Here is a 27,522-nt window from a genome sequence, read left to right as displayed (position 1 = left end):
GGACCATTCATTGAAAATTCCTTACATTTTTACTTGGTCTTGATGCAAAAAGCGCAAGCTCCAGTGATGAACAATATCAACTGCGAAGGAGACTGCCAGATCCGCGAGAAAATTTCGTTAGTATGTCTTCAGCAACAAACGCGTTAGTGACAGGTCCGGTCAAGTCCCCGGCGGGCACAGTCAGTTGGTCCAATGTATATCGCGTGTGTTCTCGAAAGTAGAAACTGGAGCCCTATCTCTGATTCTGGGATGCGTAAAATGTACCCTATTCAGTGACTTTGCCAAAATTTCTGATACCAATTCATGCTAGAACCATTATTTTTCTTGAACTTATGAATAGGCAACTTAAAAAGCAGAGTTCACTAAATTTGATTTCAACAATAATCCCTTGTGGTTCTTGACATATATATTAACAAAATCATAACTATAACTGCAACATATTGCTTGCTTCACAACATTATGTTCAATGTTTTTATGAAGAAATGAAAAAGTTGTGTCCTTGCAATGAATACATGCTAACAAAGACTTAAATTTCTTATCTAGGATTAGAACAATATACAAGACTAGACGTATTGCAAAATTTGTTGTACTTCAATATGCCATTGATTTATCTAAAAAGTTATCTGCAACATCATATCAGTAAATTCCTGCTCTTTTTTTGTTTCCTCTGACTGATTAAGAATGCAACCCAATTTTCAAGATTCTATGTCCCAGAATTCTAGCTTTTTTCGAGTTTCTCGGAACTCACGTGTAATACGTTTTACCAACAGACTGAGTCCCCCCTCCCGGGATCAAGTCTAAGGAAAGTTACAAACCTATTTCATTCATAAGACTGACGAGATAAACCTAATCAATGTTGCAAATTAAATTTTCTATGAGAGTAAAGAATGTGCCCGTACCTTCAGCCGATTGTGTGAAGATGACTTAACCATAAATCTTTTTAGCTTTTCTAAAAAATTCCATGGAGGCGAACAAATTTGTGTTTAAGTGGGGATGGTGCGAATTCCAAGGTGGACGAAATTGTTTAAATATGAAAGTAAGAAAATTAATATCATTATTATGTCTAACGTGTGTCATAACTTTTATAATTGTCTAAATCTGTACCATTTTTGGCACCTACTAATTTTTCGGAATAAATTATTTGTGCCCTTTTTATTCGTTTTGGCCCCCCCTGTTCAAACCTGCGTCCGGCGGCCCTGCATTGTGAAGCCAAGCATGAACAAATTTAACTACACGATGCAGTTTTAAACATAAAACAGTGCCGTCGGAATGAAATTCATATTAGGGGGGGGGGCTGCCCATTGTTTTCCTTCTCGTTCAGTACACTGTTATAAAGGAAACATACTACGGCTTGACAATTATTGTGGGGCTGGAGCCCCCCCAGCCCCCCCGGTTCTGACGGGCCTGCAAAATAAAACATTTCTTTGTTTTTTGGATAAATTAGTAAATTAAATGACACAATGAAAGACTCAAGAACACATTTCCATAATTCTTTTTACAAGACGACAGCTCATTTTACATTAATCCTGCACTTTGACCAAAATAATCGTCTATTATAAAAATCGTCTATTGAAACAATGAAGGTGCACAAACTCAACATTAAAAAACCAGGAACGGGTGTAACAACGTCTTTTAAAGGATGGACAGAAATGTTTCTTTCGATGATAATTCACCTATCTTTGGTTTAATTGATTCAGACAATTAGACAGAAGAGCTCTAGTAATCAAAATACGATTAATGTGCCTAAAAGACGGAAATTTTTTATAGGCTTTGCAAAAAAGGTACTGATTCAAGGCTTTGACTTCTCTAGCTTAAACTATTGCCCTTTAGATTGGTTTTTTTCTTCGGCTAGATCAACGAAGAAGATCGAAAAAATACACAAATAAACCCAACGTTTTCTTTACGATGACCATGATTCATCTTGCGGAGATTTGCTTTGCAAATCACTAAAAAACACAATGCACGTGTGCCCGTTAAGGAATTTCTGTATTGAAATTTTCAAAACTGTTAAAAGTTTGAGTTCATGCAAAATATTTCGAAATAAGAACCTCTGATCGGCCTTCACGTCGTCCACGTGACTTGCAGCATAGCAGGCCCATAATGAGCAGGCCCCACCGAGAGTAGTGTCTCGTGAACACAAGGTGGAATACAAAAACGCCTGGCAAAAGTATTATTTGCCTCATAGGAAGTAACTTTTACCAAAAGGATAAAAACTTGCCTTTTGATTTCCAACTGTTATATAGGCATAATACTTCCTCTGTTAAGGATCTGCTTTAATTTCCCCCTTTGTAATGTATTAATTAATTTGTATTGCGTTTGTCGCCTAATTTGAAACCATCTTTAACATCAGCTTCTTCTACGCACAAAAGAGCGATCGAGATAAAAGATCATATCATAATTAATATAAAATATCATAAATGTTTTACATTATCACAATTTATCACCACCTTACACAATACAATTATATTGATATATACTGCAAGCACAAAATATAAGCTACAGACCAAATGACTCGGCCTATACGCTTTATCAATAAAAATATAGTCTATAGGAAAATTAATGCTTAGAATCACTGAAATTTAAGAATAATTTGAAAATAATGCAATGCTCAAGCTTCATCAGAAAATCAACTTTTTGTTTATTTTAAGCTTTTTAGAAAGCAAAAAAATTCCAGTTTCAAGCAAGTATCGACTAAAATGGGACTCAGTTGCTCATCGGAGAGTGTCCATTGCCTGTCGATGGCACTAAGAACTTTATGTTCAATTCTTGTTTGGTTTTTGTGTTGACATAATATACCTTGGGTCGCTTAAGAATAATTCAAGAAAAATCTTAGGTTCAGAACAAAAAAATTAAGAATATTGAGGTATGGTTGGTTATCGGCAAATATTAGGTATGGTTATAAAAAAGTGTGTACTTCCTAATCATAGTTTCGATTTTGAACTTAGGCCATTAATCTCTTCCAAGCTTTGCTTTACCAAATCCAATGCATTCTGTGCGCATCCCCAATGCAATGTGATGCCACACGGACCATGTCCATAGTTATGAACAACCTGGGCAAAAAATTAAAACTAAATACAGCACAAGGCTAAAATCTTGATAGGCTGAAGGCTTCAACTAAATCATGTGGCCTCTCTCGCCAATTTACTGAAGACTTTTTGAAAAACCATGCCAAATATGGACATACAATAAAGTAACAATTTGACCCGGTTCGACAATAACAGCCAGGTTCGTTGATGTGAACTATCGTTCTCGGAGGAGCAAAGCCGTAGCGAAGGGAGGGAGTGGTTCCGACACCCCCTTAAAAAACATTACATTTAAAAAACGAGGGGTTTTTTGCAATCTAGGGGTGCTTTGCGTGAATAAAGAAAAGGTCACGGTAGCAGTGTGCTCGACGGGCTTCAAGGAGTTATTGCGGAAACATTGCAAAGCGACGAGAATAAACAACAATAAATACACGTAAATTAGTGAAAGTTAATATTTCGCCCCGGCATACGGGGCTTGTTGGCTAATTTTCAAGTTGTCAGCTAAGAAGGATGGTACACCCACCTAATCAGCAAATGGAATCAGGACACACCACGTGAACACAAGAGCTAGCAACTTTAAATTCTTGAATTTTGAATTTATAACTTATTCTAAATCTTTAGACGCAGCTCTATTCTATATTATTGGGCTGAAGGTACATACCCTGACTTTCTTGGTTGTCATTCCATCAGCTGTTTTCAACCACATGTCCTCCTTCTCTAACCGGACTGACGTCAACCGTGATGGTCTGAGGCCTACCCATTTCTTTATTATTTCTGCATTCTAACGATTAAACAAAAATTGATGAAGAATCTTTACTCCACATTTTGATAACTAAGCAGATGCTAGCGCAGGCGTCATTTTCATAACTAGCTATGTATTCGAACTTCCAGGGGCGTACGTACCTTCTAGGGGGTGTGTGGGTGTCACACCCCGTCCCCAAATATTTCCAAACAGTGGCAACATTCGGGCAAATACTCGGGAACAAAAAATTCAGGCATGGGGAAGTTTTTTTAATTTCTTAATAATAATATACATTTAACTTTTTATTTCTCTATTTCTTCCAATATTTCAGTATATCTTGGTGTTACTCAAGAACATATGTGAAGAACATAAAAATAGATAATTACTTTATTTATTCATAATTAATTAAGATAAAATATATCAAATCAACTAATTGATATTTTTCATTGAAATCCTTGACAATTAAATTTTCAAGAAATTCCCAATACTTGAGGTATCAATACGTTCCAGTAAACTTATATCAAATCCGCGCCATCTGCGCCATATATCAAATCGTTGCTAGACAAACCTTATTTTGCATAATCAAGACTAGCAGGATCACTAAGCTATGCGCATACAGGATGCACTGTATTTCTGGTTCCTTTATTCTATACGAAAAGACACTTTACCTTGAGAGATGGCATAAAAGCGTAAGCTCCATCCATGATTCTTTTGTGGTCTTCTTCAGAAAGGTCGGTCTTCCAAGATGACTGCAATACGCCTCCCACTACAACATTGTCGATGCTTCGAAAACAATACAGTTACTAAAAACATGTCGAAAGCAACGGGAAAAAAATTCTTTGCGATCTTGGAAAGCATTCTAGTATGCAAAACACAAATCAACCTATTTTTCTCCGATAAAAGTTTGTAGCAGTTAACAATACAACTATTGTTTAAGGTGAATACCACTTGTAAACGTCAGGGTCTTACAGAAAGGAAAAACAATTTTCTATGTATAACGTGAATCCTCGAATTAACCCTCTGGGGGCTTATTTATTTTTGATACCTTTGGATGGGGGCTTATTCAAGGGGGGCTTAAATGAGAAGGGGGCTTATAAAATTATTATAGACATTAAGAAGACAATATTAAAAGACTTCGCTTATTTTAGTAGGAATTTCTTTATGAGCATTAAATTGATTACTACCAAAAGTATGAATTTGTTGTGATAATGCAATAAAATGCCATAGGCAACCTCAGATGGCAAAAACCATCAATTGGTGGGGTCCAATTCTAGAATTTACGGTAGCAGTGGGGGCTCATTCGAGGGGGGCTTATTGACAATTTGTAGTTCTAGGGTGAGGGCGTATTCAAGGTGGGGGGCTAATTCGAGGATTTACAGTATGTTTCCGTCAAGAAAATCTAATGCTCAATGGGGAATACGATAACGGATGCAGATCTAAATAAAGCAATCAGAAAACGACGACATTACCGATCAAATACTGTTCTCCAACCTTTAGTCAAAATGTTGCCTATAAAGTGTTTTGCGACGGTGAAAGATGCGATAAAAAATAACAAATCTTTGAGATATACACAATATGGAGCGTTTGAAAAAGTCCTACAAAAAAAATCACGAGGAAAAAATCAAATTTTTCGTTAAAAAATATTTCGTTTCCATTAGCCTGTGCTCCAGAACTGTTCTGTCAGGTAAGGGTCCTGGGGCACAAGCTACGCTTCAATAGGCTTAGGTTTGAGCTTTAACTTATTTTATCAAAGATGCAAACTTGCTCACTTTGGGAATAGGTATGTAGAATGACTTCCGCTAGAGTAGCAAACGTGATAGAAATGTCGGATCCATGGTGCCTTTACCTGAAAAACATACCAAGAATAATTAGTAAAATGGTCTGCTAAAAGATGTACCATGAAAATGTGTAAAGTTTCCGATATGTCATCAGGTTTCTGATATTTCAGTATAGCTTGCTGTTATTTTCCCTCAAAACCAAATTGAAATGTAAAGTATAAATCAAAAACGTTTCTCTTTCCAAAACTGACTTTCTTTGGCATAACAAAAATGTCATTGACATAATTTTGGACGCTTAAGGACCCCGAAAAACGGAAAAAAGTACAAGCTAATGTCTATTGACGGACTTTTCCCAAAAACTGACCTCTCTAAATGAAAAAAAAACATTTTACTGGAATTTTCTTTTCATCTTCAGACAAAAGGCACTACAATCTACCATTAAGAGATAATATTTATCATGTGTAGGATAGGTTCGGGTTTTAAGGGTAAGGAAATTGAATCTTTTTAATAAATAAAGAAAAAGTTAGCCAACAATCTTTTTCTCGTACAGAATTTGAAAATGTCACTTTTTCATCTGACACTCTTCAGAGTAGGAAACGAGAGAAAGTAGATCGAAAATTCTAGGCTAGGAAATATATATACCCAGTTGTCGATCGAAACACGCCAATCAGAAACGTAAGCACAGGACTCTTGAGGTTGCCCAATCAGTGTCGCTTGCCTATTGAAAATGTTACCGATGGAGTCCTAAGGTGGAAACTAACTCCTTCTGTCTACACAATAGCGGCTTTTTCGTGCTCAGAGGAGTGGCAGACGAAAAGCCGAGGTATATTGCGAAATTTTTTTTCAGAAGACAATTTACTGCATTCATATGAGACATTATTGGTGCCATAAAGAAGGGACTTGGTCGATTTTACCCCCAGAGATTGCAAAATAACATGATATAATTTCTACGTCTTTATCAAAAGAAGTTCATTGAAATTGTATGTTATGCTACAAACTCAACAATCTAGTTCTCTATCTCGAACATTTTGTTCCATGTTTCAGCTAGAATCACTATCCCTCCTTGGTTCCTGGTTGGTACCCAAATACCAATTAATACCATCTTATTTATATGCTTAAAAGATGAAAAAATTGGCTGATTGATATACAAATAAACTTACTCTTGCAACCTGGCCTCTTAATGGTACAACGTCGCTGTCTTTGCAAAGGTCCCGTGCTCCGATTCCAGTGCAATTAACTATGACGTCATAATCAGACAGCTAATGAGAAAAATGGATACTTTTGGTTGAGAAGATTGTAGCATTCTGCACGTAACTAAGAGTAACATCTTGATCCATCGTTTGCTACACGTGTACAATTCCCATGAGTAAATATTTCAAAGAACGTTAATCTGCTCATCCAAGGACTTTTATAAAACTTTGTGCAAACAACTTCATAACATAATCAGTAGTTGCCAGCTATTCAAAAAGACAAATTACTTTTTTTAATCTGTTTCCTTTATTAAAAAAATAAATTAAAAGTAAAAGTACTTGAAAATAATGTGTTACAGGTACCTCGCTGAAGGAATTTATCCTTTTTTCCACAATTTTTCCATTTTTCTCCTTAAATCTATGAGAAAAATAGCCTTTATAAGACAAAATACTAAGCAATGTTTGCTGGAGAAGGACGCACAATTCAAAGATAGGAAATATGTACCTAAAAACAACAATTTTCTGAGATCTCTGAAAAATGGGTAGAAGGAAGAAACTGGAGTTAAAGTTTCATGATGTATCAACAAACTATAACCAGAACGTTACGGAACCAGAATACCGGAACGTTTTGATTCACAGGCGACGTTTCCATCGTGTAACAGAATTCAATGGTTTACTAGCAAACTGACACACTGAGGCATGTTTTATCAAAATATCTCACGAGCTGGCACGTGGACAGCTCTTGTGTTCCGAACCTGGTACTTCGTTGTAACATGTTTTTACCACCATCTTCAATAAAAATCTGAAAACAAATGTCCTGAAAAACATTTGAAATACGGCTACGGGCGATTGGACAAGTTGAAATGATATTTATTGCCCGTGTAAAACCATTTGCATGTGTGTTGAGCCGTTTGAATTTCATTTCTTTATGTTGATTACGATGACCATTTTCTATTTCATTTCATTTAATCATATTCATTCCATTAATTTGATCATATTTATCCACGATATCCATTCAATTCATCTATAAAAGTAAATTATAATAAACAGTTACAGTTTCTAACTGATAAAATAAAAATACTTTGCCCTAAAAATATCAATAGAATTGCCCTAAAATCTTCCATGGGTTCGGGCATTGTAGTGTCTGTTAGCTATCAAATTTATTCTCGTGATGTAAACTGAGAATTTGGTTTTGAATTAAGTTGATGTTTATTTGCAGTTTCAAACATGATAAAAAAATTGTGGCTAGGCCTATCTGAAAGCTTTGAAGATGCAAAGATGGCAAAATTATAAGGCAGTGCAGATTTGCTGAGGGGATTGAAGTTATGATCAATTTTTTTCAGAAAATCAACGAGAATCAATGGAGTTTGGCTTGGTGGTTGATAATTATCTCTCCGTCTCACTTTAGATTGATAATTATTGCTGATTCGGTACCATTTTCTCTTCAGATTTCAATTGTCTTTGACGCTATACCATTGGCTTGTTGAAAATGTAAACAAACAGTCTGATTGGCTCAAAACATTTTTTATCCTTGTCAGTCTTAGTAGCTACAAAACTTTCACGGTGACACTGAAAAAGACCACGATCGTCCATTACAATTAAATGGCATCATTCACTGATAAAATTTCTTTGCCTCATTCATAATATTAGTCTAAATCCATAATTAAAAACTGCATAACAACAATGATCTAACATCGTTTGATTTATGATGACTTTTCCTTACTGCGTTATCCTGCAGCGATCAAGTTAATTTTGCTGCATAATTGGAACCTAAATTTTATAATTTAATGAATTTTATATGCTGTATAATTAGAATCTTTTAAATTTATCATATATCCAAAAATCTATAAAGCTGCTTTTAGCTTGTATGTTAAATGCAACCTCGTTAGCTTGTTAGCTGTTGTTTACCCCCAAGAAGTGTTACTGAATTTTCAATCCATAAATCCTCGAATCGCCCTTCCTCGATTAGTTGATCTTTGCCATCCGAGGTTGCATTTGGCGTTTTATTGCATTACCAAAAAAATTAATACTTTTGGATTCATACAAAAATTCATACATAATACGAAAGAATTACTACAAATTCATTCGTCCATTCATACTAACTTTTATACTTAGATTCTTCTTTCTTATTAAGAAAAGAAAGAAATGACTTTTTATGTAGCATATTTCAGATAATTCTATAAGCCCCCCTCTTTCAACCCCCCCCCCCTGAATAGCCACTAATCCAAAAATATCAAAAATAAATAAGTCCCCAGGAAGCTTTTTTATTGCTTACGGCATCCACACTCTGTGACTAGTACAACATGAAATATGTATGGGTACACAATCTTTCTCACAACAAGAATAAATTTGCAACTGGAACTGGGCCTGATTCAAGGTAATAACAACATTTAAGGTCTGTATCCTATTAAGGGAGACAAAACTTCACCCTTAGCACATTAAAACAAGATATGCAGGTAAAATGCTATGAAAGCAGAGAAAAATGTTATGAAAATTCAATAATTTGTGAAGTTAAGTACAACAAAATCTAATTTGATGTTTTCAACCAAATTGTAGGTAGCAAAGAAATTTCTGAGGCAATATCCCCATTTCCTTGGGTTGCTTCCCTAACCCCCAATAGATTTGAACATTAATGGGGACTCCAAATTTTTCTGGATTGAAAAGTGTGAAATTTTAAACTCAAAAAGCATTGTGTTCAATTTTTTAATTATAACGTGTCATAATATTGCAAATACTTGTGAAAATTCTTTATGGATGCATTATGTGTGATGTTGAAACCATAAAACAAGGTTACCAATTACAATCTGCCTTACAAAATAAACATAGGCTTACATCATTACAATAAATCATTACCCAAACAGACAAATTCAAAACTAAAATCATGGCAACAGAACTTTCACAGAAATACAGACAAACAGGCAAAATTGAGCAAATAAACTTCTGAAATCTAAAATTCCCCTGCTATAAAGGGGACAATTACCTTTCAAGGAGCCATGGAAGGTATTTACTGCTTTCACAGATTACACTTGTCATAAAATAGCCAGATCTAAAAAAAAATAAGAGTCAAGGATCAACTTAAAAGTTTTTACTAAGAAATGAAAATATTCAAACACTTACACACTAAAAACAATTATCAAAATTCCATCAGATTTAAAAAATCAAATTCAAGAGATTTTGTACCATTTTGTAAGATATTTTCAAGTCCCAAGATTCAGGTATGCTCATCCAAGGAATGCAAGAAAATGACAAAGCTAAAAGGAAAGATAGCATCAGAACTAATTGCATAGGAGACATGACATTTGTCTCATTGACTCTTTATTTTCACCAAAAAGGATCCACCATACCACAACATGATTGAAGAAAAGGCATTTTGCTTGTTATTATCTTATTCCAAAACAACAAATTGAAACCACCAAGGCAACTTTTGTTGCCAAGTGATTGCTACCTATTTTACTTTTCCAGCTTTTTACTATCGTCACATTACATACCAAAAGTTGGACCAAAAATTGTGCCAGAGAATCAGCTGTTTTCTAGCAAAAGTTTCAGAACTACCTTATTTCTTCACCAAAACTAGCCAGCTGCTCCTTTGACAATTTGACAAGATTATCAAGAACTTTTGACCATGGGCCAACCTACAGTGGTACGCAACAATTGAATAAATATCTAACTAAAAACAAACACTTTCAAAGGTACCAGGTATAAACAAACAATTTATGATATATGCGAATAAAGGAGAATCCACGATAGCAGGCTGCTCGATGGACTCCGGGGGGAAATCTTGCAGTAAAAAATTGATAAAATAGTAGTGTATAAGGAACACCCCAACACGATGAGAATAAACAACAACAAACACACAAATCAGTGATGGCTAATATTTTGCCCCCAGCATACAGGGATTCATATTTAGCCCAAAGAAGTCCCGTATGCCAGGGCAAAATATTACATGATACTTAAATGCCAGGGCTTAAATGATACAGCACTGATCAGTCTACAGATCTGTAATATTATGTCTTAGATGGTTTTACTTAACCTAAAAAATGATAGGGCAATTAAGTGATCAATTGTATTCTTTTGGAAAACTGTGCATACTAGAAAATAAAGGATACTCTTTTGCACAGGGCTGATATGAGACACTAACTTGTGTCACTAGCAATTTCCAACTTTCCATTCAGGGGTGTAGCTAGCTGTGGGGTGTAGGGGGTAGCAATTTCCAACTTTCCATTCAGGGGTGTAGCTAGCTGTGGGGTGTAGGGGGTGTAACCCCTCCCCCCATACTTCACAAATTAGTCTTAAATCTTTAGTTTGTCTACAAAATCTTTAGCTTGTTGGTAAAATAGTCTATCAGCAGGTGAAATAGCACCTAAATTCTTTTTCAGCTATGTCTTCATTGGTTAGTTTTTCTATTGATGACCCTTCACCCCCTAGTCTGGAAGGTCAAGTGATGCCACTTCTTCCACTATCAAGATTTTCACATCACAGAAATTGACATTTTATGGTATCAAACTTTTGAGTGATCATCTCATTTTTAAAGTTGCAAAACACAAAAGCAACGGTAAACCTGTACTCTGTAGTAATGTTTATTGCAAACTATGAGTTAAATTATCTCTGTTTAACTGTTTAGTGTCCTCGGCTCCCCCAGGTTAAACTAATTAACTTTAAAAAGATGGTTTTGCCCTGGGCTAGTATGTGAAAACTTTAGTTTGCAGGTGAATGCCTAAAACCAACATGGAACAAATATGGCTTAGTTTTGAAAGTGTCAATACAGCTTGATTAAAAACTACCCTGATATCATCACATCAATAGTACAAAACGTGAACATTAACAATAATATACCTCTAAGGTGTCCTTGTCGCTTAATAGGTAGCCAGATATGTTGCATATGCCAAGTTTTGGGGCTGAATCTGACTTTAGAATTTCTTTGTACCATTTGTATGTGTCTGCTGCCCATTTCCTAGACAGACAAAGAGATATCTTTCACATATAAGGAATTTACTTATCAATAAAGATTTCAGTGAACAATGGGGGCAATGCTAACAACCAGTTCAAAACAAAATATTTTTTTTCTAAGTTATTATGTTTTCAAAAATTCTAGGACTAAGTCCCTGGCCCTCACATACTCCCTTCCATGACCATTGGATGGCCTGTTGTAATTCCATCCTGAAAGAAAATCTGAATTGTATCTACTTCTGGTCTTCGTAATGATCCTCTTTTTGGTACATGAAATTTGTTAAGACATCAAAAAACTTTGTGCCAATATTGTGTCTCTTTAATCATATCCTCTAAAATCATTCTTTGTAAATAAGAAATTGTGGTAAATCATTGATTTGACACCTTAGGCAAACTCAAACTAAACTCAAAATCTTTTTCAGCCAGCAAACAAATTAATTACAATATACTGATTTAAAATACAATTTCTAGAATTTTTAGAATTAGAAGAGAAGTGAAATCAGAAAATTGATTGGTTTTTTATGTTGCTGAAGGGCACATGAAAAAACGGTGAGCTATTTGTTGATTGTAGATTTTTTGATGATTTTTTTCGATTTCTCAGATTTTTTAAGATGTTTTTAGATTGTTCTGAAGATCCACTTAATAACATTTTGTATAGATTTCAGTATGAATTGAACATAACAGAAAAGTAAAGGTAATTGATAAAAGAAGAATACAAAAAAGGTCATAAGAAACAAGTAAAGGGGTAGGCAATAATAAAATTTTTGTCCACCCTGAAAAAGACGAATATATATAAAGGGCCCCTCTTAATTTGTTATCCGTCTCAAATCAAATATACCATCTTTCAATTATAGAAAAGTAGCCTTGCCATGCCCCTTGTGAAAAGCAGTCCTCGGGAACTGGTGGGGCTACCATGCTCAAATAATTAAAAATGAATGTATGAATGTATGAATGTATGAACGAATGAATGAATGAATGAATGAATTAATGAATGAATTAATGAATTAATGAATGAATTAATTAATGAATGAATGAATTAATGAATGAATTAATTAATGAATGAATTAATGAATGAATGAATGAATGAGCACCTGTGCGTCTGCAAGCGATGGAATTTGTTTCCATATAGCAGAGTACAAAAACTTTGTAACAAAAACATTTCCTGTCTACTCTTTCAAAAACGCCCATTCATCTTAAAATTTCACATTTCTTTTGGGGTATAATACTTGCTTTTTTATTCATTGTCAAAAGCAAAGTCAAGAGCATGAACAGATTGTTCAAGAAATTCTGCTGTATATTTACAGCCAAACAGCTCAACAAGATTTACTGTCACAGGCAACGTGGAGCTAAAACTGAATAAACAGAGGATTAAGAGTGGTCCATTTCCATATTCTATTTGTTTTTGGCTAAAGCCCCAAGTGCCCCAAGTCCCCCTGGATTTCTAGGGTTTTTTCTCGAAAATTAATGGATTTGTGCGAAAGCCATACGAGATAACTGTGGAGTGATATGCCCGTTGGAACTAGGTTTTTAATTTGAGCCTGGATTGTTCTTAATTTGTTCTTAAATTAATAGGGTGTAAGCAGTAGGATTGTTAGCTTTTTCGATCTAGGGATGTATTCAGGTCTCATTTGCCAACAAAGTGAGTGAAACACCCTTCATTTGCTGACAGGTTTTTGTTTATTCACCGAAAAAGCACCCACACATGGCAAAAATTCCTGTGTTTTTAGGGTAAAACGTTATTCAAAATGGCATATTACAGTAGCTCAGCCTCAGCTTGTTCTTAATTTGTTCTCAACTTTTGGCCAATTCTAAAGCTCGTGTTATGACAAAATTGCATTAATAAAATATAGATACATATATGTGTGTGTATAAACATTTTTAAGTTTGGTTCAACTTGTCTTTGCCCCCCCCCCCCCAATCCTTCCATTACCATCTTGGCTATGCTACTGTCGATTGTTTTCATAAAAGTAAGTACCTCAACCCTGAATGTCTCACAAATGTCTAGATGTCTAAAATATGTCACATGCTAAATATCGAGTTGTCACCTTCAAGTTGCGAGGAGAATACTTTGGAAATTTCCTGCAGGCGCCAAGGATGATATCTGAAAGTGAGTGTGGATACTTGAACTTGCGTTGATTGAACTTCGAGTGATTTGAAGATTTCTGCCTTGCTTTAATTCCAAAAAGATTTAGTCATTCAGGCAATCCTTGCTAGAATGACTAACACACAGAAATAAAGACACCGTGGCACACCGCAATACAAAAATGTCATTGTCATATCTCTTTCACTAAAATCTAGGCTCTAATCTCCAGACGGAAAATCAGGCTTTCATTTGAGTGGGGGGGGCACAGGCCCAGGATTTTCCGACAAGATAACATCTTGGAACATGTCTAATTCTAAAGGAAACTTGTTACTGCACATTTTGTTGAAAATAGACGATAATTGGGCGGGACCCTTTGCTTACCACGCCCTTTTATAAAGTGGCTAGAAGAGCAGCCATTAATGATTTTTGATATTACGATCACGATCGATATCTAATCTAAGGCGATTGATGATACATGAGGTTGACCGATTACACTACATTGACAAGTCATTCATGATAACTACACAACTGTAAATACATTCATTTTTTATAAGAAACTGGACAGTCAGAAAAAATTAAAAAAACAATCAAGAGTATTCTACATGCATACATATTTTTTATATATCAATTAAGAACAACTAAAGCTACTAGAACGACAACTACATTAAGCTGTGCACTTCCATGGCGAGGAAAGACACAAGGTCACCGAGTCCTCACCATAAATGCCACATACAATTCAACAACAAGTTACATCATCTATGAAAAAAAGAAAGAGAAAATAAGAAAAAATAAAAGTTAGAGAAAGAAAAGAAAGGGGTGCTGCTGCTGTATTTCGGCATTAACTTAACCTTGCAGAGGCCTCAACGAAGGACATTGTTGCTTGTAATTGTACTGTTTGCAACTGTACCCAAATTCTGATCTCCAAACAAGAGTAAATGACAAAGGTCTTTCATATTTACATCGGCAACATTGAATCCATTGATACCTGAGAGCTGGTCAAAGAGAACCTGGCGCTGCATACATATACAAATACACATATGTGAAGTCAATAGTTTTCTCTGACTTAGTCGTACGGCCACCAAAGAGAGGGCATGAACAATAACTACATCTCATGAATGACGTCATCAAACATTTAACTCCCAAATTACTTGCGATTTCCAACGGTGACATAGTGTACATATATTTTTGACAAACCCTCGTTTTTTGACATGCAGAATTCAAATATTTGATCAGAAAAACATGAGAAATTTCAGTCCGGTTTGAAACTCACACCAGCCTCAGTTCAGTTGGATGTTGGTCGAACCCCTTTGAGTGTTCACGTGAGTAGGGCGAATTGAAACTCGGGCCAACCGGAGATTAATTTCGGTTTTTCAGGCCTGTTTGAATTTTCAAGCCGGTGTCATATGCGTTTCGGTAACCTTATGCATTTTGGTCCGGGTACTCAAAGGCATGAAAATTTTGGTTATGCAAAATCGTACCCAAGCACTTAAACAATAGAGTACCAAAACTAATGGTGGAATTTAGCATGCAAAACGGTCCGGGTACACAAACGCATGGCAATTTTGTTAATACAAAAACGTACCCAAGCACTTAAACAATAGAGTACCAAAACTAATGGTGGAATTTAGCATGCAAAACGGTCCGGGTACACAAACGCATGGCAATTTTGTTTATACAAAAACGTACCCAAGCACTTAAACAATAGAGTACCAAAACTAATGGTGGAATTTAGCATGCAAAACGGTCCGGGTACACAAACGCATGGCAATTTTGTTTATACAAAAACGTACCCAAGCACTTAAACAATAGAGTACCAAAACTAATGGTGGAATTTAGCATGCAAAACGGTCCGGGTACACAAACGCATGGCAATTTTGTTTATACAAAAACGTACCCAAGCACTTAAACAATAGAGTACCAAAACTAATGGTGGAATTTAGCATGCAAAACGGTCCGGGTACACAAACGCATGACAATTTCGCTTATACAAAAACGTACCCAAGCTTTAAAAAAACAGGGAACCGAAACGAATGGTGGAATTTAGCATGCGAACCGGTCTGGGAACACAAATTTTCTAGTTCAAATTCAAAATGTAAAGAACAATCGAACTATCTCTAACACGAAGCGGTGCTGTGCCTTGTTAAGTTTATATGCAAAAAGTACAACATTAATGGCGACTCCAAATTTGTCTGGATTGAAAAGTGTGAAATTTTAAACTCAAAATATCGCACTACGATGTAATCACATGATTTGAAACACATTGCGTTTCACGTTACACTTTTGCATAGGATACCAAAACGCATATTACACCAGCGTGAAAAATTCATGCGAACACGATTTTTCAAATTGGGGGAAACTGAACTTGCATAATCAAAACTATACGGTATCAAGATTTGTGCTAGGCTCACGAACCCCACGAAGTCTTCCGTTGACATACTAAAGTTCGCCATCATTACACCATTCCACACGAGGGCAAATCACTGCAAGAAAATCTCGTACACTTTAATCCCTAGAAATCCTTTTGTTTTAGGGAAAATCTCGTACGCTATTTGCAAGAGTGAATTGCCCCTCGATCCCACATGTGTGTGTATGTGTATATGTCTATCATTTCTCTGTTTTCCAGTGTTCTTCAAATGTCGTCACTTCTTTATAACCCTAATCCTGAGTTGCCTGAGTCGTCATCCTCCCTTATAGGGCCTCATTCATAAATTTATTCCAACCGATTTGAAATATCCATGTGAACGCGAAGGAAATTGGCACACCCGAATTGAACTCATGAAATTTCACCTGTGAAGGGCCTCTAACCAAACTGGATAGTATGAACCTGCAGACCCGTCGGAACCGGGGGGGCTGAGGGGGGCTGGAGCCCCCCCCAATAAGTGTCAAACTGTAGTATGTTTCCTCTAGAACAGTGTACTGAATGAGAAGGAAAACAATGGGCAGCCCCCCCCCCCCCCCCATGTGAATATCGTTCCGACGGCACTGACCTGGTACGCCACATAGATAATCCATCATGCGCCAAGTAGCGCCGGTACTCCACTCCGTCCACTCCGCCAATTGTTGACTTTACGCAAACAGATATTGTTATGAGGCATAATCTTTGCTTCTTGGACTTTAAAAAATTAATCAATGAGTCGAACAAATACACTTTTACCGTGTGTACGAAAAATAAGAATTTATTTGCTTGACATTTTATGCTTAATAAATATGCGTCCTTTATCATAAAAAAGGTCTCGATATTTATACTACCCATGGTTGCCGTAGAAGGGTAAGAAAGTTTTCGTATATGAGTGATTCCAGGGTATATGAGGTTGTCGGAGGCCCTTGATATAACTCTGAATCAGATCTGTGGCGCAACGTACGCGAATGCCAGCCCTCTAAGCCTTTTGCTTATAAAATAGCCATCTAGAGGACAAGTTCTCCCAATCGGGAGAAAAAATTTAAGCTGCCGAAGATTTGAATTCTCCCAAACGGGAGAAACCTATCCCTTTCGGGAGACAAAATGCTAGCAGTATGGACTGACCTGATTTTTTCTTCCGATGTATTTGTCAATCCCTTGTCAACCTCGTTGACTTTGAAAATACCGGCAGCTCCATCACTTGTCGTGTTTGGGCTGAATTTCTCTGCAAACAGTGTTATGTCTAAATGATCATCAAACGTTTTTAGGACGTATGCTGAAGAAAGGCCGATAATGCCAGCACCAATTACGGCGATTTTCACCATCTTCCTATGCAAGAAATTGCAGTCCTAGGCAAGCGGCAAGAGGCAAGCACCTTACGTGCCTCTCTGCTTTTGTTGTTGTTGTTGCACCTGTGAAAACTCTGGTATGGAGTCCTTTGTTTTGTCCTTTTGTTTCGCGTTTTCGCGCTCCGATTGATATTAACGTTTGACAAGTTGTTGTAGAGGTAATTCTATTAACTTTTATTGTTATTTTTATGTTGTAAATAGGTTAGAGGCCATCTTGGCCTAGATACCTTTTTAATAAAAAAAAAAATAAAAAACAATCTATTTTAATCTCAATTCTGTGATCACATGATCAAAACGAGTCCACAAACAAATTTTGATGCTGGTGTTTATGTACGCGGACAAACCTCAAACTCAAACTCAAAATCTTTTAACAGCATCAGCAGGTTAATCACATTATACTGAAATATAAAAAGGAAAAAAATTAGGTAAAGTATTTCGAAATTGTCGAATGTTCAGGTGTCAAGAAAATTGGACCGACTAACACACAAAATTGACCGAGTTTTCAAAACCAATCTTTGCAGCTACAAATAATGAAAGTGTATAAAGAAAAGATGCATAAAAAATCAAACGAATTCCGTACTTGGGTGAAAATATAGAATTCATTCTCTTTGAAATGTAGAATCGTTTGGTACTTTAAAGGGAAATCTAAGAACACTGGATGAAATATTTATCTTTGTTTTGCTCAACTTATTTTTTGGGAACAACTAAAAAAGAAACTCGAAAAACACACATTTACCAAAACTAATAGTCTCGAGTCTTTTGCGTGGAAGGTACAACCTGAAGTGGCCAGTTTTCTACACATGCCTGGAAAAGACAATGAACTTGGAGGATTTTGAACTTTGAATTTTAGGACATCTTCTTTGGCTCTACTAACCACCAAGAGCCCTAACAACCAGTAAATTCAGTTGTTTAATGGATTTTTCATACTACAGTCATGCTGTTATTTCTAATCACTTACAGTCTTAGGTTCATTTCAATAGAAAGAAATAATGCTAAAATAATGTTAATGCGAAGCTAAAGCTAAGTGAAATGAACTCTTATGAAAATTGAAGAACGAACAATATCTTTCTGAATATTATTATAAGCAAATCAATCCTGCATCTTAAATGGCTTACAAAACAGTGGTTTAGTGGTCTTAGGAAGAATTCCTGTTAAGTACATGTGGAACAAACAATGTAGATAAAAACATATTTATGATGTTATTTGATGTTCTCGTCTATTTCGTTGAGATAATATAAGCCAAAAGTATTTGCGGTAGACTGACATTAAATGACATTAAAGGGCCTCTCCAGCCAAATTTTGCACTTGCAGCCAAATTGGTTAATCTAAAGGAGTTGAACCTGCTGATCACGAATTCATTATTTGTTTTTCGATATTTTTTACAGTTTGTGAGATATAAGCTCTTGCATTTCGATAATTGAATTGAATTAATCGACAAAAAGTTTTCGGTTTGGTGACACTGTGACGCAATTTTGACGTCACAGTGTATTTCGTTAGGCTCGCCTCAAACCGAATCGAACGACGGCGATTCGCAAATTGAACACTGCAAGTGATGGTACTGTTCTGTTCCACCGGCTTTTAGTTTGAGCATTCCAGATATCAATTCTGAAGCCTTTAGATGTTCATCGTTTCTGGAGAACAACATGAGTATCAATTTCGATTAACTATACGCCAGGGAAGAGCTGGAACAGGAAGCCATAGCTTTGTGGGCCTACACAGGTGATCAAAACAAAGTCGTGACACAGCATGGACACATTCCAACCCGCAGACTTAGAATGATTGTAAACATTTAATGTTTTTCGAGCCTAAAAAGGTCCTGCTGTAGATTTAGATGCAGTTATCGACGCGTGACCATGACTCCTTCACGATTCGGTGGAAGAAATACGAAATGCATGGCGAACGCGAGCCGCACATTGTGACGTCAGAATGTCACAAAACTGATTCGGCTTTTGTCGTTTTTTTCTCGGAAAGGTGCAACTTTAAAGCCTTATAACTTCTAAACTAATTGGAATTTTGCAAAAACAACGACTTTGCCATAATACACGCACCAGATGCTAACTTTTTAGTCAATAAAAAAAAATTTTTTTTGGCTGGAGAGGCCCTTTAAGATCGAATTCGGCGAGGTCATTGTTGAAGAAAGATCTGAAGAAAAACTGCTAGGGGTGATAATTGATAAAAATCTTAATTTCAAAAGTCGCGTCTCAAATTCATGCAAAAGAACCAGCCAAAAACTGGATGCCCTTGCTAGAGTATCGCCATTTATGGGTTCTGAAAAACTGCGTCTCCTAATGAACAGCTTCATAAAAGCTCAGTTTAGCTACTGCCCCCTAATTTGGATCTGAATGCTAAAGTGAATAAAATCCACGAAAGAGCACTCAGAATTGTTTATAAAGACAGTCATGCTGACTATTGGATAATGCATTGCTGACATTGGATAATGCAGTATCGATTCACCAACACAATCTACAGTACTTGATGATAGAAATATACAAAACCAAACATAACCTGAACCCTAGTTTCATGAGTAAGATTTTTGAAACAAGAAATGTACATTATGATTTGCGAACTAAAAATAATCTTTGCACTCCAAAAGCCAGGACAACTTCTTATGGTATAGAAACTGTGAGATATTTAGGTCAAAAACTGTGGCAAACAGTACCTCACAGCAAAAGAGGGTCCCAATCATTAGCAACATTTAAAAAAAATTAAGAGCACACCCTGTAGAATGTGAATGTATTATTATTTAATTTTATGCTATTGGTATTTTTCCTATACGTAAAGTATGAAAAGCCTTTTAAACCCCTAGAAAGATTAAAAGAACAACCCAGGTGTAATATGGTTGGTATCTTAACAGGCCTACAGATCAATAGTCGATTGAGTCAAGGCTTGAGATCAATAGTCTCTTATATATTCAAGTATTTGTAATAACAAACTTGCATTTTCTCTCTCTATGTTATGGCCCCGGGGTAGACAGAGTTAATGCTCCCCGGGGTATCGTCTTTGTACTGTATGTAAAGAACCGTGTAGTTGAGGAATTACAGTAACGACGTTGCTAAAACAAGGAACAAGCGGAACAACCTAGTAAAAAGCGGAACAACCTAGTAAAAAGCGGAACAACCTAGTAAAAAGCGGAACAACCTAGTAACAAGCGGAACAACCTAGTAACAAGCGGAACAATCTAGTAACAAGCGGAACAACCAGGAATGAAACATCCCTAATTTTTGTACTTATCCACCCAACTAAAACCTTGTTTAAACAAAAAGCCCAATCAATATGAGGCCACTTCTGTAGCCTGATGTAGTAGGCCTAGTAGTGAAGTGAGGACAATGATTCAATCCCTACTTGCAACATTGTTTTCTCGATCTCGCAGATGGAATGTTCGGATGAAAACATTGTTTCTCAGCTTGGTTCTCAGTATTCTGCTGTATTTTCTTTGTCAGTGGTAGCTCAGTCGAAAGTCTCTACTATCGAAGGTTCTGGTTCTGCAACTTTTGCATCTTTGGGGAGGGGAAAAGTGTGATATCTCAATTTGAAGCATTGCCCATGCACTTAGGTGACAAAATTATTAGGACGATCGCCTCAAAGCAAATGTGGTCAATCCTATGCTCAAAGAACAACATAGAAAATCGGTGGAACATAACGAGATTGCTGGTTTAGATTTTCGATTGCAATTTTACCCAATTGTAAAAATAAACATGAATTTAATAAATTGTAAAAAGGTAAATTTTAGACAAGTAATTTGTACTTTGACAGGCTTATTGAAAGACCATTATGTTATTGTTTAATGTCTACTAGGTTTAATGTCTTGCTTGAAAAAAGGTTTTTGCAAAGAATCATTAGTTGTTTCTGTACTTGCGTGGGGGCTTTCCACAAAAAATTGGACAAAATTTTCAGCTTTGATTGACTTCGCCTACAACACCAGCTCGCCGCCATCATTAGGCCCAACCAATAGTCTGCCTGCCCAGGCCTACCATTTTTTGAATTTCAATCAGCATTGTTAACTTATTGTCCTTGTAAATAACATGCGTTGTAGACTTACTGCAACCAAACTTTCTTGCAGTTTCAGCAAAAAAATAAAACGCTAGACCCAAATTTTTATTGCTTTTCGTTCTCTTTCTGGTCCTTTTTGTGTTTTCGGTATTGAAGCTAAAACATTAATATTTTCCATTTCCCTTGAAAATTTGTTACCTTTATATCATAGAAAGGTAGAAAATAAATTGAAGTGCTAGGTTTTGGATTTTCGTTGATGTCTTGTAAGTGTATATAGCACCTAAAAAAATGAAAAAATGGCCGAAGAAAAATTGATAAGAAAGCTGAATGTTCATTGGAACCTATGGTTCACACTGTCACCAAAATGCTCCGGAAATTTTTTTCTTTTCTCCAAGCAAAACGCCCTGTTGCTTGCAATTGCATATGGTGGTCATAGGTATGGTGGCCCAGCATTCTCATTCAAAAAACAGAAACATATTTTATGAAATATAAAAAAATCACAGATATTTGTGGTAAATTTGACATTAAATTCAAATTATTTTCTTGAAGTTTAAAATAACATGTCAAAAAGCAGAATAAACATAATAAAAAAATTAAAGAAACATTTCCATTTCCAAGTTTCAAATAGAATATTTTCTTTTTGTTTCTGAAAATCACATTGAAAGTTGTCAAAAGAAACATTTTCGTTTTCATTTTCAAAATGAAATGTCACGATCGGCCCAGCGTTCTCATAGACCACAATGCTTTGCAAGAATAAGCGCCTCATTTCCATGCAGCTTTTCGCGCCCTTTTTGCTTTGCCTTGCCACTTAACAGCGAAGAACGCATACCTCGTGGTAGCCTATTTGATTTGAATTAATCATGAAGAGGCATGATACTTGGGAAAAACTTTATAAGGTTTATGTAGCCAAGAAAGGGAGATTTTGCTCCATATGGCTGCAGAATATAAAAGAAATAACGAATGGACAGAGGATAACGAACTCCAAAAATTTATTCGCTGTATGGTTGCCAGAAACTTGCGAAGAGCTGAAATTCTTGACTTTCTGCAAAGGGATTCTTCTCAGTACGCTTGGAGCCCTGGTACATTAAGTAGGCGCATGAAACATTTTGGAATAAAATTCGTCGACTACGATACAACTGTAGATCAAGTGGGTGAGGCATTTAATGCAGAAAAAGATGGTCCAGATCAGTTATTCGGCTACCGTGCTATGCACAAGAGAATCAGAGAGCAGTATGGCCTTCATGATCCCAGAGGACTCGTTTACGATGTAATGACCTTTGATGACAACGAAGGAATAGTTCAACGGAGAACGATTGAGAACAATAGAAGAGGGGGTTAAGTTGGAACATTCACGTCATTGGTGCAAGGTTAACTTGTTATTGAATTCATAGGGCTGGCGAAATAGAAGACCATGTCCTCATTTTTTACAAAGCTCTAAAGAACTTTTCAGTTAAAAATAAAAAATATGAGTGTACATTTTATAAGAAATTAGGATATTTTTCACTACTCAAAGTTTCTTTATTTTTGGCTAATTGGGGTAGAGTTTGGAAATTAAGTAGTTTGGGAGGGAAGGCAATTAGATCCACTATTATTGGATCTGAATAGGTACCCAGTACCCTTGCTACCCAAGCTTAACCCTTGCCCTAATCCTACCCCACAGCCTGCACCTAACCGAACCTTACCCCACCTCGAGTGCACTTCCTGCATCTAGGTGCAGAGGTATTCTGGTGCAATGTCTGGCGTAGACTTTAGATAGAATGCATCCTGGCGGAAATTATGGAAGGCTTGGAGGGCTGAAGCCCCTTAAATTAAAACCTGAATTTTAGTTTCAACTCTAACACCCTTACTTAATCTATAAAGCTCCGACAGTGAACCCAATCCAAGTAAAGTGAAGAAGCTTGAACCGCAAACCTCAAACTAATTGATATTAGATTTATTAAAAAAAGAAGAAAAAAATTCCTATCTTTCCAATGTGGTATCTGTTGAATATTTGTGCACAAGTGACCTTTGTTTGAGACAAGCACGTCACACGTACTGACAGGGAAGCCAAAATGAGCAGCATAAGCACTCTTCAAGTGAGTTATCTCATCAAACTCAAATGATACAAATTCGCGTGTCTGAATTGGACGATAGGTTTGCTTGCTGTTGGGTCTGAAGAAAGCTTCTGGACGACAATCTCGTGTGGGGCAGGTCGGAGTTTTTTATTTTTATTTGATGCCTCGTTTTGTTTTGTTCTTTTGTTACTCATTACCTTATAAAGTTTTTCCCAAGTATCATGCCTCTTCATGATTAATTCAAATCAAATAGGCTACCACGAGGTATGCGTTCTTCGCTGTTAAGTGGCAAGGCAAAGCAAAAAGGGCGCGAAAAGCTGCATGGAAATGAGGCGCTTATTCTTGCAAAGCATTTTGGTCTATGAGAACGCTGGACCGATCGTGACATTTCATTTTGAAAATGAAAACGAAATTGTTTCTTTTGACAACTTTCAATGTGATTTTCAGAAACAAAAAGAAAATATTCTATTTGAAACTTGGAAATGGAAATGTTTCTTTAATTTTTTTATTATGTTTATTCTGCTTTTTGACATGTTATTTTAAACTTCAAGAAAATAATTTGAATTTAATGTCAAATTTACCACAAATATCTGTGATTTTTTTTTATTTCATAAAATATGTTTCTGTTTTTTGAATGAGAATGCTGGGCCACCATACATAGGGGCCAAAAACCCTGTAAAGCTAAGAGTGTGGTCAAAAAGTATTTATGGAGATAGACAATTTTCCAAAAAATCTAGCAAAGTAATCAATGGCCCATCCTAGATTCCATATTTTATCTTGTGGTCCAATAGCAAAATCTGGATATTTTTCATGACATTTCATTGTATATTTGATATAAACATGAACAAATTTAACTACACGATGCAGTTTTAGACACAAAATAAAACATTTCTTTGTTTTTTGGATAAATTGTTAAATTAAATGACACAATGAAAGACTCTCAAGAAGACATTTCCATAATTCTTTTTACAAGACGACATCTCATTTTACATTAATCCTGCACTTTGACCAAAATAATCGTCTTTTATAAAAATCGTCTATTGAAACAATGAAAAGCCAAAGGTGCACAAACTTAACATTAAAAAACCGGGAACGGGTGTAACAAGGTCTTTTAAAGGATTGACGGGAATTCTTTCGATGATAATTCACCTATTTTTGGTTTAATTGACACAGACAAATAGAAAGAAGAGCTCTAGTAATCAAAATACGATTAATGTGCCTAAAAGACGTAAGTTTTTTATAGGTTTTGAAAAACCATATCATAATTAGTATAATTTATCATAAATGTTTTACATTATCACAATCTATCACTACCATACACAATACAATTATATTTATATACACTGCAAACACAAAATATAAGCTACAGACCAAATGACTCGGTCTATACGCTTTATCAATAAGAATATAGTCTATACGAAAATTAATGCGTAGAATCACTGAAATTTAAGAATAATTTGAAAATAATGCAATGCTCAAGTTTCATCAGAGAAAATTGAGGCTCGGCAAATATTAGGTATGGTTATAAAAAAGTGTGTACTTCCTAATCATAGTTTCGATTTTGAACTTAGGCCATTAATCTCTTCCAAGCTTTGCTTTACCAATTCCAATGCATTCTGCGCGCATCCCCAATGCAATGTGATGCCACACGGACCATGTCCATAGTTATGAACAACCTGGGCAAAAAATTAAAACTAAATACAGCATAAGGCTAAAATCTTGATAGGCTGAGGGCTTCAACTAAATCACGTGGCCTCTCTCGCCAATTTACCGAAGACTATCTGAAAGACCATGCCAAATATGGACATACAATAAAGTAACAATTTGACCCGGTTCGACAATAACAGCCAGGTTCGTCGATGTGAACTATCGTTCTCGGAGGAGCAAAGCCGTAGCGAAGGGAGAGAGTGGTTCCGACACCCCCTTAAAAACATTACATTTAAAAAACAAGGGGTTTTTTGCAATCTAGGGGTGCTTTGCGCGAATAAAGAAAAGGTCATGGTAGCAGTGTGCTCGACGGGCTTCAAGGAGTTATTGCGGAAACATTGCAAAGCGACGAGAATAAACAACAATAAATACACGTAAATTAGTGAAGGTTAATATTTTGTCCCGGCATACGGGGCTTGTTGGCTAATTTTCAAGTTGTCAGCTAAGAAGGATGGTACACCCACCTAATCAGCAAATGGAATCAGGACACACCACGTGAACACAAGAGCTAGCAACTTTAAATTCTTGAATTTTGAATTAATAACATATTCTAAATCTTTAGACGCAGCTTTATTCTATATTTTTGGGCTGAAGGTACATACCCTGACTTTCTTGGTTGTCATTCCATCAGCTGTTTTTAACCACATGTCCTCCTTCTCTAACCGGACTGACGTCAGCCGTGATGGTCTCAGGCCTACCCATTTCTTTATTATTTCTGCTTTCTAATGATTAAACAAAAATTGATGAAAAATCTTTACTCCACATTTTGATAACTAAGCAGATGCTAGAGCAGGCGTCATTTTCATATCTAGCTATGTATTCACTTCCAGGGGCGCACGTACCTACTAGGGGGTGTGTGGGTGTCACACCCCCTCCCCAAATATTTCCAAACAGTGGCAACATTCGGGCAAATACTCGGGAACAAAAAAATCAGGCATGGGGAAGTTTTTCTAACTTCTTGATATACATTTTACTTTTTATTTCTTTATTTCTTCCAATTTTTCAGTATATCTTGGTGTTACTTAAGAACATATGTGAATAACATAAACATAGATAATTACTTTATTTATTCATAATTAATTAAGATAAAATATATCAAATCAACTAATTGATATTTTTCATTGAAATCCTTATCAATTAAATTTTCAAGAAATTCCCAATACTTGAGGTATCAATACGCTCCAGTAAACTTATATCAAATCCGCGCCATCTGCGCCATATATCAAATCGTTGCTAGACAAACCTTATTTTGCATAATCAAGACTAGCAGGATCTCTAAGCTATGCGCATACAGGATGCACTGTATTTCTGGTTCCTTTATTCTATACGAAAAGACACTTTACCTTGAGAGATGGCATGAAAGCGTAAGCTCCATCCATGATTCTTTTGTGGTCTTCTTCAGAAAGGTCGGTCTTCCAAGATGACTGCAATACGCCTCCCACTACAACATTGTCGATGCTTCGAAAACAATACAGTTACTAAAAACATGTCGAAAGCAACGGAAAAAAAATTCTTTGCAATCTTGGAAAGCATTCTAGTATGCAAAACACAAATCAACCTATTTTTCTTCGATAAAAGTTTGTAGCAGTTAACAATACAACTATTGTTTAAGGTGAATACCTCTTGTACTCGCAAAACGTCAGGGTACTACAGAAAGGAAAAACAATTTTTTATGTATAACGTGAATCCTCGAATTAACCCTCTGGGGGCTTATTTATTTTTGATACCTTTGGATGGGGGCTTATTCAAGGGGGGGGGCTTATATGAGAAGGGGGCTTATAAAATTATTATAGACATTAAGAAGATAATATTAAAAGACTTCGCTTATTTTAGTAGGAATTTCTTTATGAGCATTAAATTGATTACTACCAAAAGTATGAATTTGTTGTGGTAATGCAATAAAACGCCATAGGCAACATCAGATGTCAAAAATCATCAATTGGTGGGGTCCAATTCTAGAATTTACGGTAGCAGTGGGGGCTCATTCGAGGGGGGGCTTATTGAAAATTTGTAGTTCTAGGGTGGTGGCGTTTTCGAGGGGGGGGGGGCTTTTTCAAGGGGGGGCTAATTCGAGGATTTACAGTATGTTTCCGTCAAGAAAATCTATTGCTCAATGGGGAATACGATAACGGATGCAGATCTAAATAAAGCAATCAGAAACGACGACATTACCGATCAAATACTGTTCTCCAACCTTTAGTCAAAATGTTGCCTATAAAGTGTTTTGCGACAGTAAAAGAGGCGATAAAAAAATAACAAAT

General features: G+C 36.1%; 2 protein-coding genes across 3 annotated transcripts in view; both read right to left on the bottom strand.

Annotated features, from left to right (window-relative positions):
• Nucleotides 1-2,380: 2,380 nt before the first annotated feature.
• LOC135683805 (D-aspartate oxidase) lies at nt 2,381-17,610 on the bottom strand. Its single transcript, XM_089109220.1, has 10 exons — nt 17,287-17,610; nt 11,567-11,684; nt 10,286-10,365; nt 9,714-9,779; nt 7,097-7,151; nt 6,704-6,802; nt 5,535-5,611; nt 4,434-4,548; nt 3,685-3,804; nt 2,381-3,050 (listed from the first exon to the last, which is right to left on the bottom strand). The coding sequence occupies exons 1-10, from the start codon at nt 17,484-17,486 to the stop codon at nt 2,922-2,924; spliced, it is 1,059 nt and encodes a 352-aa protein (XP_088965346.1). The 5' UTR covers nt 17,487-17,610; the 3' UTR covers nt 2,381-2,921.
• LOC135683804 (D-aspartate oxidase) overlaps nt 2,381-27,522 on the bottom strand; it is a 39,211-nt gene continuing 14,069 nt past the window's right edge. Inside the window, exons 8-11 of one of the 2 annotated variants that reach the window (XM_089109218.1) lie at nt 26,605-26,719; nt 25,864-25,983; nt 25,055-25,230; nt 2,381-2,863 (exon numbers count right to left, since the gene is read on the bottom strand). In XM_089109218.1, the coding sequence (XP_088965344.1) occupies nt 25,102-25,230; nt 25,864-25,983; nt 26,605-26,719 (364 nt within the window). In that variant the 3' untranslated portion in view covers nt 2,381-2,863; nt 25,055-25,101. Of the gene's footprint in view, nt 2,864-24,750; nt 25,231-25,863; nt 25,984-26,604; nt 26,720-27,522 lie in introns of those variants that run through there. The other variant, XM_089109217.1, reaches the window with a different exon arrangement.

This window comes from Rhopilema esculentum, chromosome 7 (assembly GCF_057945365.1).
Source record: "Rhopilema esculentum isolate cy_ngs chromosome 7, ASM5794536v1, whole genome shotgun sequence".
Classification (NCBI taxonomy): domain Eukaryota; kingdom Metazoa; phylum Cnidaria; class Scyphozoa; order Rhizostomeae; family Rhizostomatidae; genus Rhopilema; species Rhopilema esculentum.
Note: the sequence above shows the minus strand (reverse complement) of the source record. Positions and strands in the feature narration are given on the sequence as shown.

Bases quoted from the DNA above. Each gene is read 5' to 3' on its own strand.
- LOC135683805 (XM_089109220.1), bottom strand. From the start codon at position 17,486: ATGGTGAAAATCGCCGTAATTGGTGCTGGCATTATCGGCCTTTCTTCA. The intron at 5,612-6,703 runs GTAAGTTTATTT...TATGTTTTTCAG, and splicing joins TAAGAGGCCAGGTTGCAAGA to GTAAAGGCACCATGGATCCG. The intron at 3,805-4,433 runs GTAAAGTGTCTT...TTTAATCGTTAG, and splicing joins CTTTTATGCCATCTCTCAAG to AATGCAGAAATAATAAAGAA.